General features: G+C 41.3%; 1 protein-coding gene across 2 annotated transcripts; it reads left to right on the top strand.

Moving 5' to 3' along the window:
• Window positions 1–2135: 2135 nt before the first annotated feature.
• LOC109898010 (F-box/LRR-repeat protein 5) lies at window positions 2136–17585 on the top strand. 2 transcript variants are annotated; one of them, XM_020492733.2, is made up of 11 exons: window positions 2136–2303; window positions 3498–3713; window positions 5392–5487; window positions 6689–6881; window positions 7398–7580; window positions 7744–7869; window positions 10121–10269; window positions 11882–11964; window positions 12050–12739; window positions 12905–13053; window positions 16268–17585. In XM_020492733.2, the coding sequence occupies exons 1-11, from the start codon at window positions 2220–2222 to the stop codon at window positions 16342–16344; spliced, it is 2046 nt and encodes a 681-aa protein (XP_020348322.1). In that variant the 5' UTR covers window positions 2136–2219; the 3' UTR covers window positions 16345–17585. The 2 variants fall into 2 exon arrangements, with proteins under 2 accessions (XP_020348322.1, XP_020348323.1); XM_020492734.2 differs by lacking the exons at window positions 2136–2303; window positions 3498–3713 and adding an exon at window positions 4490–5172.
• The last annotated feature ends 781 nt before the right edge of the window (window positions 17586–18366 follow it).

Here is an 18366-nt window from a genome sequence, read left to right as displayed (position 1 = left end):
TATCTTTGTCAATGTTCTTTAATGCTCACAAAGAAAAGCTTATATTTGAGAATTTAGGCCTCAGGCTATACAACATTGGTTATAAATCTTCTTACTTATTTATTTTGTATTTATTTATTATAAAACAGATATACTGTACCATCCAATGGGATACAGAGTTGCTGAGAATTAATAACTTAAGATGCCTCACCAAACTAGACTAATAGTACATGATGATACAGTAAAATGAAAATGCCCATTACCTCACCTGCACAAATAGTTGGGGAGGACAACATTAGAAACTACATGTTTTATTTTAACCTTAATTTAACTAGGCAAGTCAGTTAAGAACTATTTCTTTTTTACAGTGAAGGCCTAGGAACAGCAGGTTAACTGCCTTGTTCTGGGGCAGAACAACAGATTTTTACCTTGTCAGCTCAGGGATTCAATCTAGCAAGCTTTCGGTTACTGGCCCAAAGCTCTAACCACTAGGTTACCTGCAGCACCAAATGTAAGTCAGTCCAGCACACTCTTTTCCAATAAAAAGCACAAACTTAGAAACTAAGATTATTGAAATAAATGCCAATGTCCGATGCGGTGTAGTTCATTTCTAAAATCCATAAGATCTGAGGAATTATCTACAACAGAAAAATATTTATATCAAAGTAACACAAGAGTTTTCAAAAACGCCATAGAGATCCTATTAAATTATTAGCTACACGGAACAATAATATAAATGCAACATGCAACATTTTCAAAGATTTTAGTGAGTTGGAGTTCATATATGGAAATCAGTAAATTGAAATACATTTATTATGTCCTAATCTATGGATTTCACATGACTGGGAATACAGATATGCATCTGCTGATCGCAGATACTTTAAAAAAAGGTAGGGGCTTGGATCAGAAAACCAGTCAGTATCTGGTGTGACCACCATTTGCCTCATGCAGTGCGACACATCTCCTTTGCATAGAGTTGATCAGGCTGTTGATTGTGGAATGTGGTCGATTCATCTTCAATGGCTGTGCAAAGTTGCTGGATATGGCGGGAACTCGAACACGCTGTCGTACACGTCGATCCAGAGCATCCCAAACATGCTCAATTGATGACATGTCGGGTGAGTATGCAGACCATGGAAGAACTGGGACATTTTCAGCTTCCAGGAATTATGTACAGATCCTTACGACATGGGGCTGTGCATTATCATGGACTATCATGAAAGATGAGATGAATGGCATGACAATGGGCCTCAGGATCTCGTCACAGTAGCTCTGTGCATTCAAATTGCAATCGATAAAATGCAATTGTGTTTGTTGTCAATAGCTTGTGCCTGCACATACCATAACCCCATCGACACCATGGGGCACTCTGTTTACAACGTTGACATCAGCAAACCACTCGCCCACAAGATGCCATACACGATGTCTGCCATCTGTCCGGTACAGTTGAAATCGGGATTCATCAATGAAGAGCACACTTCTCCAACATGCCATTGAAGGTGAGCATTTGCCCACTGAAGTTGGTTATGACGCTGAACTGCAGTCAGGTCAAGACCCTGGTAAGAGCGATGAGCATGCAGATGAGCTTTCCTTAGATGGTTTCTGACAGTGGGTACAGAACTTCTTTGGTTGTGCAAATTCAGTTTCATCTGCTGTCAGGGTGACTTGTCTCAGATTAATTCAGATTAATGTGAAATTCTCTAAAACAACATTGGAGGCGGCTTATGGTAGAGAAATGAACATTCTGTTATTTTACAACAGCTCTGGTTAACATTCCTGCAGTCAGCATGCCAATTGCATGCTCTCTCAAAACTGAAGATATCTGTGGCATTGTGTTGTGTGAAAACTGCACATTTTAGAGTGGCCTTTTCCTGTCTACAGCACATTGTGCACCTGTGCAATGCTGTGTAATACATTTCTTGAAATGCCACACATGTCAAGTGGATGGATTATTTTGGCAAAGGAGAAATGCTCACTGACAAATGTGCACAACATTTGACATAAGATTTATGTGCGTATGGAACATTTCTGGGATCTTTTATTTCAGCTCATGAAACATGGAACAAACACCTTTACATGTTGCGTTTAGATTTTTGTTCAGTGTAGTATTCTAATTCCTAATTCCGCCGAATATATCACATGACAGTGGAGTACGCATGCCCATTTTGACTTCACCAATGCTAAACTAACCAGTTAGCTAGCGTGCAACGTCAGTGCTGACTAGTTTTTATGGAGTGAAGATGGCACCTTTTCCCGACGAGGTGGATGTTTTTACTGGTCCACATTGGCGAATGAAACAGTTGGTAGGACTTTACTGCGAGAAGGTGTGTATGGAGGAATATGAATAGAGAATTTGCTCAAAAAGCTAGCTATCGTCTGCTGCTAACGCAGTTTAGCTAGCCAACGTGTTAGCTGGTCAGAGAAATGGGTGTGTTTTTGGCATAGTAGTTAGCTACAGTATGTCAGTCGCTGGCTAGTTGGGAAAGGTCTCAACCAGTTTCTTAGCAAGCTGACCTAGCTAGGTAATGACAGGATAACTAGTGTAGCTAACTTGGCTATTTAGTAGGTAAGAAACACTTTAGTTCTAGCTAGTTACGTGGCTGCCGAAGACGAGTCTGAAGTTTGCTAACCCTTTTGTTATGCAACACGATATCTTAGTTAGCTAGCTAAATCATTACAGTGTGGCTAGCTAGTTAATACTGTTTTCCCGTTACCTAACGTCATAACATGGCATGAGCAAAACACAATAAAATTCATGCATGACTTAGCTAGCAAGCTACTTTGTGTCCGTCCAAGCAATGAACAGCGGAATGAACGGTTCTGCGGGCATTAATCAATCAAATGTATTTATAAAGCCCTTTACACCATCAGATCTCACAAAGTGCTTATACAGAAACCCAGCCTAAACCCCCAAAGAGTAAGCAATGCAAATGTAGAAGCGCGCTGGCTTGGGAAAAACTCCCTAGAAAGGCAGGAACCTAGGAAGAAAACTAGAGGAACCAGGATCTAAGGGGTGACCAGTCCTCTTCTGGCTGTGCTGTGTGGAGGTTATAAGTGTACAGATCCAGATCGTTCTTTAAGACGTCAAATAATAATCAGTGGTTATAGAGGGTGCAACATGTCAGCAAATCAGGAGTAAATGTCAGTTGGCTTTTCATAGCCAAGCATTTAGAGGTCGAGACAGCAAATGCGGTGGAGAGGGAGAGAGCAGCAAGTCCGGTACAAGTTAGCACATCCAGTGAACATGTTAGGGTTCCATTGCCGCAGGCAGAACAGCAGAAACTGGATCAGAGTATGACCATGCGGACTGGGGACAGCCAGGAGACGCGTGGTCCTAGGGCTCAGGTCCGCTGAGAGAAATGGAAGAATTAGAGGGAACATACCTAAGGTCACGTTAATAATGAGGCTTAATTCCACTCATACAGGCATGTCCACAGTTCTGTTGCTATGGTTGTGTGCAGGTCTGCTATTACTATCTGAGAAACTTTGACATGTTCTTTATTTCCTTTATACCACAGCTGTCACAGACCAACTTCTCCAACAACAATGACTTCCGCTCATTTCTTCAGTCACTGTGTGCCACCTTCAAGGAGTTCAAGATGCACGAACAGATTGAAAACGAGTATATCATCGGCCTGTTGCAACAGCGCAGCTGCACTGTGTATAATGTGCACTCCGATAACAAGCTCTCAGAGATGTTGTCCCTGTTTGAGAAAGGACTGAAAAGCGTTAAGGTGACTCCACTAATGATATCAGCAAAAGTCCTGCCACCAACATAACATTTATGAAAAGACTCACAAATGATCCCTCTTGCTCCTTGGGCTTTGTGTTGTGTATCACTGAGTCATGTCTGCACTGAAATGATAGCCTATCCCTGTAGTGATTCAGACTTTAGACATGTCATTTTAACAACAACACGTTAGATAAGGAAGGTCTTGGTTTCCTGTAACTGAGAAACGCTCAACACTGTTCTCTTATATTGAGGCAGAGTTTAATTTTGATAACGGGTTGCGGGATTTACTAGCAACATTATTGATTCACCATCTGTCGAGTCTTGTAAAAATGTCAATTCTGAAAACACTTACCTGTACCTTTGTTTGTACTGTACAGCTACAGTCCTTCCGTTTAGCGAATACAACCACTGACCTTTTCCTCGTTGCTTGCACGACGTAAGCTGAGATGCAATTTGGTCCTTACTATCCGGGATCCTTGGGATGTCCCAACCCTAAACTCTAACTTTAACCCATAAACTTAACCATTTAAAACTTAAATGGGGTAGGGACATCCCAAGGATTCCGGATAGCACAGACCCAATTGCATCTCAGCTTACGTAGTACGAGCAACAAGGAAATAGTCGGTGGTTGTAGTCGCTAAAGTTGAATTAAAAGTATGAATTTCAGCACCCCGCGGAAGGACTGCAGTTGTACTGGACAAAGATAGGTACAGGTAAGTGTTTTCAGAATTTACATTTTTACAAGAATCGACTGATGGTGGTTCAAATATGTTGCTAGCAAATCCCGTGAACAGTTATCCAAACTCATCTCCTCCTCGATATAAGACAACGGAGTTGAGCGTTCCTCAGCTAGGTTTCCTGTTACCTTTTTTTAGTGAAACCGGTGTTTTTAAACACAACACATTATTGAACAATAATAATTATGCCTCAATTCCTTAAAAGGGAATCTGTTCAATTCTTGGCATTATGTTAGAAATGCCTATATGGACTTTCCTGACCTGCAAAATGCCAGTTTTAGATTTTGGTTAGTCGTTTTACTGGGCCTGTGAACATTACAGGGACACTCCGTTTATAGAGCCCACAAGCTGTTTTGAGAGACCGAGACTGCTGGCCTATTTTGGTTCCATGCAGAATTGTTCCTGTGACCTGTTTCCGGAGATTTTGGAGACAAATGTTGTAGCCATGTACAAACAAGAAATGGCCTGTCCTGAATGGCGCAATGGTGTACATTTTAACATCTGTTCTGAGTCTGTCCCAATCATAATCTGCTCTTACTAAACAGTGGAATTTTCTTTGTAAGAGCAGAATTTGGTAATCTGTACTTGGTCTTCAACCAGGACAGGAAATGTTTTAATTTCAGCTCAGATAAACAAGACTTTGTTTAATTGTTTGTAAATGCAATTATAATAATTTTTGGTTAAGTCTCTGCAGATTCATCAATGGAATATTGGATGAAAAAAGTTACGGATGGTATTTTTCAGTTTCGCCTGTTAATAATTTTCTTATCCTACAAGTGAAAGTATGTGTTAGAGTATTTTATTGGTCTGTTCACTCTTTAGTGTTTGACTGTTACGATTGTGTGGTTGGATCTGACCGAAGCTGAGGATCGATGGCATTTATTTAAATGGAGTGAATGACAGTCAGTCGTGTATGATGTCATGATTACGATATAATTGCAGAGCGAGTATGAGCAGCTGAACTATGCCCGGCAACTGAAAGAGCGACTGGAGGCATTCACACAGGACTTCTTACCCCACATGAAGGAGGAGGAAGAGGTATGATTAAATAATGTAATTTGTAATAATTAAGTTGAGGTATTCGGATGTAGGACTCACTGTGTAAATAAATAGGTCACACTTTATTTGGATAGTCCATTTGTTGATCCTCTACATATGGTCATACTATCAAAAAATGATCTGTTGATAAGCAACTGCTTGCTAAGGTTAGGGTTAGAATAAGGGCTAAGTTTAAGATAAAGGTTAAGGTTACTAGATGGACTATCCAAATAAAGTGTTACCAATTATTAATACATGTTTGTTATATAGTGTTTTGTCCAAATCAAAATCAAACTGATTTATATAGCCCTTCGTACATCAGCTGATATCTCAAAGTGCTGTACAGAAACCCAGCCTAAAACCCCAAACAGCAAGCAATGCAGGTGTAGAAGCACGGTGGCTAGGAAAAACTCCCTAGAAAGGCCAAAACCTAGGAAGAAACCTAGAGAGGAACCAGGCTATGTGGGGTGGCCAGTCCTCTTCTGGCTGTGCCGGGTGGAGATTATAACAGAACATGGCCAAGATGTTCAAATGTTCATAAATGACCAGCATGGTAGTATAATAATAAGGCAGAACAGTTGAAACTGGAGCAGCAGCACGGTCAGGTGAACTGTCCATGAATGGGTACTGTCACAAAACACATAACTAGCCTACGGATATTGTTGCACTCACTTTTAGTGGTCCTAGGCCTAGTTACATGGTCTGTAACCTGAATTAATGTGTGCATTTGTGAGAAACAAGAGTATGTGCCCAGCTCTGTCTTGACTCCTTTGGGTCGGCGAGCACAAGCGGTGTATTAGTTGTTCAGATAGTAACGAAAATAACGTACAAAACAGAAACCTACAAACAGGCATGCCCAAACTAGACCCAAAATCAAATGAAAAGCCTCATGGCTGCCAAACAAATCCAGCAGCCTCAAGGCTTGTAAACTGGGACAATGACTGGCGATCACCCTAATTGTCAGCACATGATGTGCAAATCAACCAGACTCAGCATCTGGACAAGGTTGCTGCTGCCTCCTGGGGGAATGGAGTGTGGAAGTGTAATCTGGATAGACAAAACGCATGTGTCCTAACAGTAACCTTCCCTCCATATCATAACAGTACCAGCAAATAAGATATTCTGTTCAACTCTTGGTCTTTCTGTCTAGCTCATAATAATTGATTGCTTTATATGTATTATGTAATGGGGTCTATTCCAGGTGTTCCAGCCCATGCTGATGCAGTACTTCACCTATGAGGAGCTGAAAGACCTCAAGAAGCAGGTGATGGCACAGCACTGTAGCCAGCAGCGATGGGACTGTGCAGCCGAAGTGCTGAAGGGGCTCAGTCTGTGGAGCCAGGCAGAGGAGCTGCACAAGGCCTTCAAGTATGCTGACCATGAGAAGACTGACGGTGAGTCACAGACCCCTTTATTGCCTTCTCTAGAGTGCACACCTACATCTTGGTGACGGCTATGATTCACCTGTATTCTCCCCAGCATACACAGCCTCCTCCATATGACATCTATCACCATGCAATCCCTTTACTTAATATCTCCTTCAGCAACACACTTCTCAACTTGAACGTAGTCATAACTACGCTATGTTGGAGGATGTGGTCAGTACATTAGGAAATTAGTTGGCCAAATTTCCCAGAACCAAATGTTTGTCGAGGTGTGGCTTTAATGCTTACCAAAAACATTTCTACAGACGGCTGAATCACACTTCTGTTGCTGTGTTATTGCTATGGTCTAGCAATTATTCTTAGGTCTTTTTATCCCAAACTGTAGAGAAGCATTACTTAAGTAACCTTTCATTAGCACTTTTTTAAATTTTTTTATTGTACCTTTTATTTAACTAGGCAAGTCAGTTAAGAACTTGAGTTCAGCATGTGTTGTACACTACACTGACTATGGTTATCAATCCTCAGAACTAGAGAAAGAGCTGTGCTCCACCCACATCTCCCAGCTACCTACAGAGATCCTGCTGCATCTGTTCCGCTACCTGGGTCCTGAGGACCTGTGTCACTGTGGCCAGGTGTCCTCAGCCTGGTCCGACCTGGCCAAGACCGGCTCTCTGTGGAGGCATCTCTACCCTGTACGCTGGGCCAGAGGTACGGAGATATCAGTGTTGACTTTTTATACTTTTTTCCTCACTGATGGTGAAGCAGGTAACACTGTAAAAGCTGGCAATAAAATATTTTGACACTTGTTTTTCCCCTTAAAGAAATAAGACACTGATAAGAAATAAGACAGTGCCATCTGTCTTTTTCCCAGGGGATCACTATCGTGGCCCCCCAGCTGATCTGAATCAGGAACCGGAGGAGGAGTGGGTGAAGAGTCTGCAGGATGAGGGCAAGGCCTACCAGGAGTGGGATGAGGATGCAGATGTGGATGAGTCTGGTGAGCTCTTTCAGCCTCGTAACTAGAGGTCGACCGAATAATCGGAATGGCAGATTAATTAGGGCCGATTTCATAAAAATCGGTATTTTGGGACACAGAGTGGCCGATTTTAAAATTGTATTTATTATTATTTTTTTTTATATATATAAAAATAATATATATATATATTTTAATACAAATAAAGAAGAAGAAGAAGAAGAAGAATACAAATATATATTTTTTAAAGAAAAAAAAAAAATATACATAAATGACATATATAATACTTTTTACACCTTTATTTAACTAGACAAGTCAGTTAAGAACACATTCTTATTTTCAAAGACGGCCTTGGAACGGTGGGTTAACTGCCTTGTTCAGGGGCAGAACGATTTTTACCTTGTCAGCTCGGGGATTTGTTTTTGCAACCTTCCGGTTACTAGTCCAATGCTCTAACCAACTGCCTCACATTGCACTCCTCGAGGAGCCTGCATGGCAGGCTGACTAGCTGTTATGTGAGGGCAGCAAGAAGCCAAGGTAAGTTGCTAGTTGGCATTAAACTTATCTTATAAAAAAAAAAACTATCAATCTTAACATAATCAGTAGTTAACTACACATGGTTGATGATATTACTAGTTTATCTAGCGTGTCCTGCGTTGCATATAATCGATGTGGTGCCTGTTAGTTTCTCATCGAATCACAGCCTACTTCGCCAAACGGGTGATTTAACAAGCGCATTCGCTAAAAAAGCACTGTCGTTGCACCAATGTGTACCTAACCATAAACATCAATGCCTTTCTTTAAAATCAATACACAAGTATGTATTTTTAAACTTGCATATTTAGTTAATATTGCTTGCTAACATTAATTTCTTATAACTATGGAAATTGTGTCGCTTCTCTTGCTTTCCGTGCAAGCAGTCAGGGTATATGCAGCAGTTTGGGCCACCTGGCTCGTTGCGAACTGTGTGAAATCCATTTATTCCTAACAAAGACCACAATTAATTTGCCAGAATTGTACATAATTATGACATAACATTGAAGGTTGTACAATGTAACAGCAATATTTAGACTTAGGGATGCCACCCGTTAGATAAAATATGGAACGGTTCTGTATTTCACTGAAAGAATAAATGTTTTGTTTTCGAAATGATAGTTTCTGGACCATATTAATGACCTGAGGCTCGTATTTCTGTGTGTTATTATGTTATAATTAAGTCCATGATTAGTTATTTGACAGAGCAGTCTGACTGAGCGATGGTAGGCAGCAGCAGGCTCTTAAGCATTCATTCAAACAGCACTTTCGTGCGTTTGCCAGCAGCTCTTCGCTGTGCTTCAAGCATTGAGCTGTTTATGACTTCAAGCCTATCAACTCCCGTGATTAGGCTGGTGTAACCGATGTGAAATGGCTAGTTAGCGGGGTGCGCGCTAATAGCGTTTCAATCGGTGACATCACTCACTCTGAGACCTTGAAGTAGTTGTTCCCCTTTCTCTGCAAGGGCCGTGGCTTTTGTGGAGCGATGGGTAACGATGCTTCTAGGGTGGCTGTTGTCGATGTGTTCCTGGTTCGAGCCCAGGTTGGGGCGAGGAGAGGGGCGGAAGCTATACTGTTACACTGGCAATACTATAGTGCCTATAAGAACATCCAATAGTCAAAGGTATGTGAAATACAAATGTTATAGAGAGAAATAGTCCTATAATTCCTATAATAACTTCAACCTAAAACTTCTTACCTGGGAATATTGAAGACTCATGTTTAAAGGAACCACCAGCTTTCATATGTTCTCATGTTCTGAGCAAGGAACTTAAAAGTTAGCTTGTTTACATGGCACATATTGCACTTTTACTTTCTTCTCCAACACTTTGTTTTTGCATTATTTAAACCAAATTGAACATGTTTCATTATTTATTTGAGGCCAAATAGATTTTATTGATGTATTATAATAAGTTAAACTAAGTTCATTCAGTATTGTTGTAATTGTCATTATTACAATTATATATTTTTAAATGTGATTAATCGGTATCAGCTTTTTTTGGTCGTCCAATAATCTGTATCGGCGTTGAAAAATCATAATCGGTCGACCTCTACTCCTAACGGTGTCAACCCCAGTCAGTCTGTGTTTGTCAGGAGTACATCTAAAGGATTGATCCAGGGAAAATGCATAGCTTGATTGAAGTGACAGTATTTACAGATTTGGATTAACTGTTAGGGTGATTTTCTGGATGTCTTGTCCTATTACCTCATCTCTGGTTTACCCATTTTCTCCCTTGTTTAGATGAGACTTGTGAAGACTCATTGGCTATAAGCTCAGCTCAGAGGGAGAAGAAGCTACTGAATGAAATGATCCAGAACCTTCTGCCAGCTGTGGGTTCCTCTGTCAGGTCCATCGTTCTGGCCTACAGCTCTACGGTCTCCAGTAAGATGGTATGAATATTCATGATCATATGCCTAGAACACCAATGAAGCAGTGCTACTAATACAAAGCTTCCTATTCTCTAAGTAATGAGAGAAGCTGGCGTGTGAATGAAGGATGTTTCAGACCGACTAGCCTCTACATGGCAGAGTGTAGGTTAATGATCTGTATATGTATACAGTACCAGTCAAACATTTGGACACCTACTCATTCCAGGATTTTTCTTAATTTTTTGACTATTTTCTACATTGTAGAATAATAGTGAAGACATCAAAACTATGAAATAACACACATGGAATCACGTAGTAACCAAAAAAGTGTTAGACAAATGTTTTATATTTTCAATTTGCCTTGATTCTTGGCATTCTCTCAACCAGCTTCATGAGGTAGTCACCTGGAATGCATTTCAATTAATAAGTCTGCCTTAAGTTAATTTGTGGAATTTCTTTCATAATGCATTTGACCAAATCAGTTGTTGTGACAAGGTAGGCGTGGTATGCAGAAGATAGCCCTATTTGGTAAAAGACCGGGTTCATATAATGGCAAGAACAGCTTAAATAAGCGAAGAGAAATGACAGTCCATTACTTTAAGACATGGTCAGTCAAGCCTTCAAGTGCAGTAGCAAAAACCATCAAGCATTATGAAACTGGCTCTCATGAGGACCACCACAGAAAAGGAAGACTCAGAGTTACCTCTGCTGCAGAGGATAAATTCATTACAGATACTACCTCAAAAATCGGCAATTCACTGCACCTCAGATTGCAGCCCAAATAAATGTTTCGGAGAGTTAAACTAACAGACACATCTCAACATCAACTGTTCAGAGAAAACTGTGTCAAAACTGTGTCAGCGATATGCCACCCCGTATGGTTTGTGCTTAGTGGGAGCATCATTTGTTTTTCAACAGGACAATTACCTTAAACACACTTCCAGGCTGTATAAGGGCTATTTGACCAAGGAGAGTGTTTGAGTGCTTCATCAGATTCATGGTGGGGAGGCAGGTATCCTAGTGGTTAGAACGTTGGGCCATTAACCAAAAGGTTGCTGGATCGATTCCCTGAACTGACAAGGTAAGAAATCTGTCGTTCTGCCCCTGAACAAGGCAGTTAACCCACTGTTCCCCGGTAAGCTGTCATTGTAAATATGAATTTATTCTTATCTGACTTACCTAGTTAAAAAAAAAAAAAAATGGAACCTTTATTTATCATTTGACCTGGCCTCTACAATCTTCTGACCTCAACCCAATTGAGATGGTTTGGGATGAGTTGGACCGCAGAGTGAAGGAAAAGCAGCCAACAAGTTCTTTGCATATGTGGGTACTCCTTCAAGACAGTTGTAAAAGCATTCCAGGTGACTACCTCATGAAGCTGGTTGAGAGAATGCCAAGAGTGTGCAAAGCTGTCAAGGCAAAGGGTGGCTACTTTGAAGAATCTCAAATATAACATATGTTTTGATTTGTATAAGTGTTTTTGTTTACTACATGATTCCATATGTGTCATTTCATAGTTTTGATGTCTTCACTATTATTCTACAATGTAGAAAATAGTAAAAAATAAACAAACTCTTGAATAAGTAGGTGTCCAAACTTTAACTGGTGCTGTATGTGTGTCCTGCTGCCACAGGTGCGTCAGATCCTTAGTCTCTGTCCTAATCTCACCCACCTGGACCTCACTCAGACTGATGTCACAGACTCCGCCTTTGACAGGTATGCAATTCATAGCCAGACCAATTATGCTGAAGACTACAGGGTATGATTAACTATTGAACTCTTTTCACTTATTTTCTGTCAGTTGGTCATCTCTGGGGGCATGTCCATCTCTTGAGCACCTGGACCTATCCGGCTGTGAGAAGATCACTGACCACACCCTGAAGAAGCTGTCCATTTCTCAGAAACGATCTGACCGGCAAGCCAAGCTTCTGAAGAGCCCGCCTCCCATTAGTCTGCTGGACGAGCGGATCCTCCATTTGATGGGGGGCAGCAGGCAGGCCCTGATCTTCAAGCAGCGTACGGGGACACGGTGCAGCAGCCCCTCCAGGGTCTGGGTCCTGGACCCTTCGGAGCTGGCCGACATCGAGGATGCAGCAGAGTGGAACCGCCGCGGGGGAGTGTCTACCCCTGAGGGGCGAGGCTTTGTGGCGACGAAGCCAGGAGGTTCGTGTTGCTGCAGGAGGAGTAGGAGGCGGGGCCTCAGGACAAGCTATAGCACCTCCTACTGGCAGCAGCAGTATGGGCTTGGGGAGGCCTGCTGTGGCCATTCAACCTGCTGCACTGGTGAGATGGCCCTGAGGGCTTGTGGAGGGCTGCAGTGTTTGTCTTACACCACCACGGGCAGTGCAGGGGCAGAGTTTTGGACTAAATGCTCCTCTGGGGGCCAGCGGTGCCTGGAGCTTTACAACAGAACTGATCAGTCAGACGCTCGACGCTCGCTGAGATTCCTCAGCCTCTCTGGATGTTATCGGGTTACAGATCTGGGTTTGAGGTAAAACTGCTTGGGATGCTGTTCTTCAAAGAAACGACAAACATACATGTATTATACCTGTGGATAAATTGTGTAAATCTTTTTTTTTTTGTTATTGATATTGACTGTGAGTAGGTACAAATGATTGTGTATTATATACTCTAAGTGTGTGTGTGTGTGTTTCAGGGCGCTGTCTCAGCGTGGAGGTCTTCCTTTCCTGGAGCATCTGAACCTGTCTGGATGTCTCCTCATCACTGAGGTTGGGCTACAGGAGCTGGTGTCAGCCTGTCCTGCCCTCAATGATGAACACTTCTACTACTGCGACAACATCAATGGTAACGCACACACACAAAACGCACAACGTTAGGGAAAACTGTGGGTAAACACCCTCTTATCAGGCAACGTATTCATACAAGGATATGAGTGATGCACAAGTTGATACATTTTTTAAATGTAATTTATTTTACAATACAAACACAAAATGACCACATGTGGACACAATGCATTTAAAATGATTGGGAATGACACAACAACATTTAACAACGTACTTCCACTGTGGTCTTCTTATTGACGATTATGTAGAGTAACCCTTTTTTCCCCATTTTTTTTCAATATCTGTCTAAAATGACATCTAACTGACTAACTCAGGACCTGAAGCAAGGATATGCATATTCCTGATACCATTTGAAAGGAAACACTTTGAAGTTTGTTGAAATGTGAAATGAATGTAGGAGAATTTAACACCTCAGGATGACAAATCAGAGCAAGATTACTGAATATTAGACAGTTCAGTTAGATTAACAGGAATTTAAGCTTTCTGCCCATATAAGACGTCTATTTCCTGGAAAGTTTGCTGTTACTTATGAAATTCTAGCTACATTAGCAACAACTGTCCCGGTATAGGGACAACGATCTAACATTTTAAGAAATTGATTGTAAGTTCTGAAAGATTATTGGAAATTACGCTGAAAATGTTTTTCCTCAAGAAATTGTATTTAAACAAATCTATAAAAATGCTAGGCACAAAAAATGAAATTCCACAACCCACCTGGACCCCTGCTGCGACCCACAAGTGGGTCCCGACCCACAGTTTGGGAAACAAGGCGTTAGATGGTTTGATGCCAGGTGATGCTACATGATGGTGATGCAGTTGGCTTGCTGCCTCTGTTATCCTGCGCCTCTCTGTAGCATGTTAATGTCAGGTCATTTAATTTGGGCTGTGGATTGTATTAAAGGTGCAATATGCAGAAATCACTCTGCCATTTCCTGGTTGCTCAGATTCTAATAGTTTGTCTAATTTCAGTTTGTGACAAAACAAACAATGTATAGTGTAGAGAATCATTTTACCATCTAAACCACTGTGAAATATATTTTCAATAACAGAAAATATTGTATTTTCAGCTGTTTTGAAGCTGGTGTACCAGTATGTATACACCTGTTCTAAAAGGCCCAGAGTCTGCAACACCACTAAGCAAGGGGTACCATCAAGCAAGTGGCATCATGAAGACCAAGGAGCTTTCCAAACAGGTCAGGGACAAAGTTGTGGAGAAGTACAGATCAGGGTTAGGTTAAAATAAATATCAGAACATCCCACGGAGCACCATTTAAATCCATTATTAAAAAATGGATATGGCACTACAACAAACCTGCCAAGAGAGGGCTGCCCACCAAAACTCACGGACCAGGCAAGGAGGGCATTAATCAAAGAGACCAAAGATAACCCTGAAGGAGCTGCAAAGTTCCACAGCGGAGTTTGGAGTGTCTGTCCATAGGACCATTTTAAGCCATACACTCCACAGAGCTGGGCTTTACGAAAGAGTGGCCAGAAAAAATCCATTGCGTAAAGAAAAAAATAAGCGAACATGTTTGGTGTTCGCCAAAAGGCTTGTGGGAAACGCTATGTCTGGCGCAAACCCAGCACCCCTCATCACCCAGAGAACACCATGGTGGTGGCAGTATCATGCTGTGGGGATGTTTTTCATCGGCAGGGACTGGGAAACTGGTCAGAATTGAAGGAATGATGGATGCCGCTAAATACAGGGAAACTCTTGAGGAAAACCTGTTTCAGCCTTTCAGAGATTTGAGACTGGGACGGGGGTTCACATTCCAGCAGGACAATGACCCTAATCATACTGCTAAAGCAACATTTGAGTGGTGGGCCTAGTCAAAGCCCAGACCTCATTCCAATTTAGAATCTGTGATATGACTTAAAGATTGCTGTACACCAACGGAACCCATCCAACTTGAAGGAGCTGGAGCAGTTTTGCCTTGAAGAATGGGCAAAAAATCCGGGGTGACTCCGGGAAGCTGGCCTTCTAGGCGGAGTTGATAAAAAGCCATATCTCAGACTGGACAATAAAAAGAAAAGATTAAGATGGGCAAAATAATACACTGGGCAGTGAAACTCTGTCTAGAAGTCCAGCATCCCGGAGTTGCCTCTTCACTGTTGACGTTGAGACTAGTGTTTTGCGGGTACTATTTAATGAAGCTGCCAGTTGAGGACTTGTGAGGCATCTCAAACTAGACACACTAATGTACTCGTCCTCTTGCTCAGTTGTGCACCGGGGCCTCCCACTCTTTCTATTCTGGTTAAAGCCAGTTTGCGCTGTTCTGTGAAGGGAGTAGTACAGAGTTGTACGAGATCTACAGTTTCTTGGCAATATCTCACATGGAATAGCCTTCATTTCTCAGAACAAGAATAGACTGACAAGTTTCAGAAGAAAGTTATTAGGTTTCTGGCCATTTTGAGCCTGTTATCAAACCCATAAATGCTGATACTCAACTAGTCTAAAGAAGGCCAGTTTTTCAGCTGTGCTAATATAATTACAAAAGGGTTTTCTAATGATCAATTATCCTTTTTAAAATGATACTTAGATTAGCTAACACAACGTGCCATTACAACATTAACCATGTCTACACTGATCAGAAATACAATTAGATTTTAATGGACAAAAAATGTGATTTTCTTTCCAAAACAAGGACATTTCTAAGTGACCCCAAACTTTTGAACGGTAGTGTATATAACCCTCATTTCTATGAGAATTTGGTCGCAGGATTAAAGAATCTATCTATGGGGCTTATCCGGCAAGACTAATAATGAATGTGATTCGATAACCCTCTGTTATAACAATCATACCTAACCTCACCTGGCTGTCCAGCACATGTCCCAGTGTAAGTTCCTTATGTAACAGTCCTGCTGATCTTGTGAGGTGCAAGGTAAGTGGGCCTTCTTTAGGTAGCTAGTCGACAAAATACATTTACTGTTGAGTGTCATAACTTAATGTTTAACTCAATTGTGTAAACAGTACCTTTTGAGATCGTTTCTAAACCAGTCGGAAGAGTGGGCAGTAGCCCTACTTGGGAGGAGTTACATTTTCTGCTAATAGGTGCATTGGTTTTAACTTGACCAGGCCACTGGAATTTGAGACCATTCCATTGTCCCTGAAGTGCAAACTCCGCCCAGCTGGTGCACCAGCAAGGTAAAACGAATGGGCACAGCAGTACTATGAGTGAGTGATTGACTGTTCTGACTGTGGCCTCCCTTTGCAGGTCCCCATGCTGATACGGCCAGCGGCTGCCAGAACCTGCAGTGTGGCTTCAGGGCCTGCTGCCGCTCTGGAGAGTGACCTTTGACCTAACCTTACTTTCTATGAACCCCCCCCCCCCCATCTGCACTTTAATCCTCACCTGGGAACATGCCATTTGTTGTATTTTGTCACTTCAGATAGTTTCTACATGAAATGTTAAGTAAAAAGTAGAGAACTGGCAATGTCAGGAATATCTATTTCTTGGAAACACTAATTTAGAAAATAAAATATATGGGTGTTGGTTGAAGTATCTGCAAATGTATATTCTGGTTCCTAATTTTTGTGGTTTTGAAAAGGTGATTTGTTTTACACTTGGTATACGTGAGCACCTAGTACTTGTTTCTGTACAACCGGTATCCTGTCGTTTCTGACTAGTTCCACCTCTGCTCCTTCTTGCTTGTTTTAGATCACCAATTTGCGATTACTGTAGTCTTACTTGGTTTATTGAAAATAGAGTAGTCAGAAACATCAGATTATTCACTGTTGTGATGTGAGGTCCCTTCATAGGAAAATAAGCACCCACTAAATTATTTATTATTACACACAGCTGACATTTTAAAATATTCATTTTTGTTGTAAATAGTGGTGATTCACGCTGTGGAAGATGCTGTTGCAGCGTAATGGGGTTTGTCAGTGACGGTTAAGAATCTGAGGGTGCTGCACATTTCACTACCAGAGACCACACACTCACACACATTCAACAAAGTTTAAAGTGGTAAATTGGTTGTGGTCTTAACAATTTATGTATATTAATAAAACAAATGTATGATAACGCTATTGAAGAGTTCCTTCATGTAGTGTGCCCGCTCATGGTGAAGACTGGTTCTTATGCTGGCAAGTGGCAACCCATGTAAGTTAGAACAGGGGTTCCAACACCTTTTCTTGTGTTGCTTTGAGACCCAGGTGTCTTGAGGCGTGACCCACCATTGAGCGGTGTAAAAACATACACTGGCCAAAGAATGAGTGCAACATTATTTTGGCAGGAAGGTTTAAAGGTAATATCTTGCAATTCTATACATTTTGGGATGGAGCTGAAACGACATTTTGCAGTTACGATAATTTCCTGCAATTCTAAGCATTTTGACATGGCTAATTGTGTTCTTATCCTCTAACATAACAAAATCAATAGGAGCCTGATTGTCTAGGTTTTATTTTGTTGATTGTAAGTTTTTAAAAGATAGTGGGCTATTAAAAAATATATAGGTCACCCTGGTGGTCAGTTCACTGGTAGAATTGTGTCAGATGGGTACATGCATTTCAGGAATAAAGAGTTATTGTGGTTTCTGGCTGCAGGTAATACCCTTATGCAATATCTCTATCAACCTTTAAAATGTAATTCACAATGCTCCTTATCTTTTTCCTTTGTGGCTGGAAACATTTGATTGTTCTGATTTAATATTTACTTAAGTATTTTCCCTTTGTCACTGATCTTCACTGAATCAAGGGTAAGGACTGGGAAATTCACCCACATTCACATAAGCACTCCCAGGGCAGAGGGTTACAAAACAATCTGAGATATAGAATGACCAAATGGAGCCAATTTGAAAAGTAGTCCTACTCTGTGAAACCCACTGTGATTGCTATACATAGCACATCCATTGTCAGGAGACATGGCCTGTTCGAACAATCTGCATGAGAAGTCGTATTGGTTATGTACAATTTCAAAAGCAGAACAATAAAATTAACTTGGGTTTAAAAAAGTGTTTCTGTATGTGTTAGAGGATTCTAACAATGGTAGTATTTCATATAATTAAGCAATAAGGCAGGGAGGTGTGGTAAATTGGCAATATACCACAGCTAAGGGCTGTTTATCACGATGCAAAGCGGTGTGCCTGTATTCCGCTCTTAGCCGTAGTATATTAGCCATATCCAACAGACCTCCGAGGTGCCTTATTGCTATTATAAACTGGTTACCAACATAATTAGAGCAGTAAAAATACCCGTTGTATACGGTCTGATATACCACAGCTATCAGCCAATCAGCATTCAGGACTATAACAACCCAGTTTATAAAGTTCATTATAAACTGGGTGGTTTGAGCCCTGAATGCTGATTGGCTAA

Source organism: Oncorhynchus kisutch, linkage group LG10 (genome assembly GCF_002021735.2).
Source record: "Oncorhynchus kisutch isolate 150728-3 linkage group LG10, Okis_V2, whole genome shotgun sequence".
Lineage (NCBI taxonomy): Eukaryota > Metazoa > Chordata > Actinopteri > Salmoniformes > Salmonidae > Oncorhynchus > Oncorhynchus kisutch.
The sequence above is the reverse complement of the archived record's forward strand: the minus strand, read 5'-3'. Positions and strand labels throughout refer to the sequence as shown.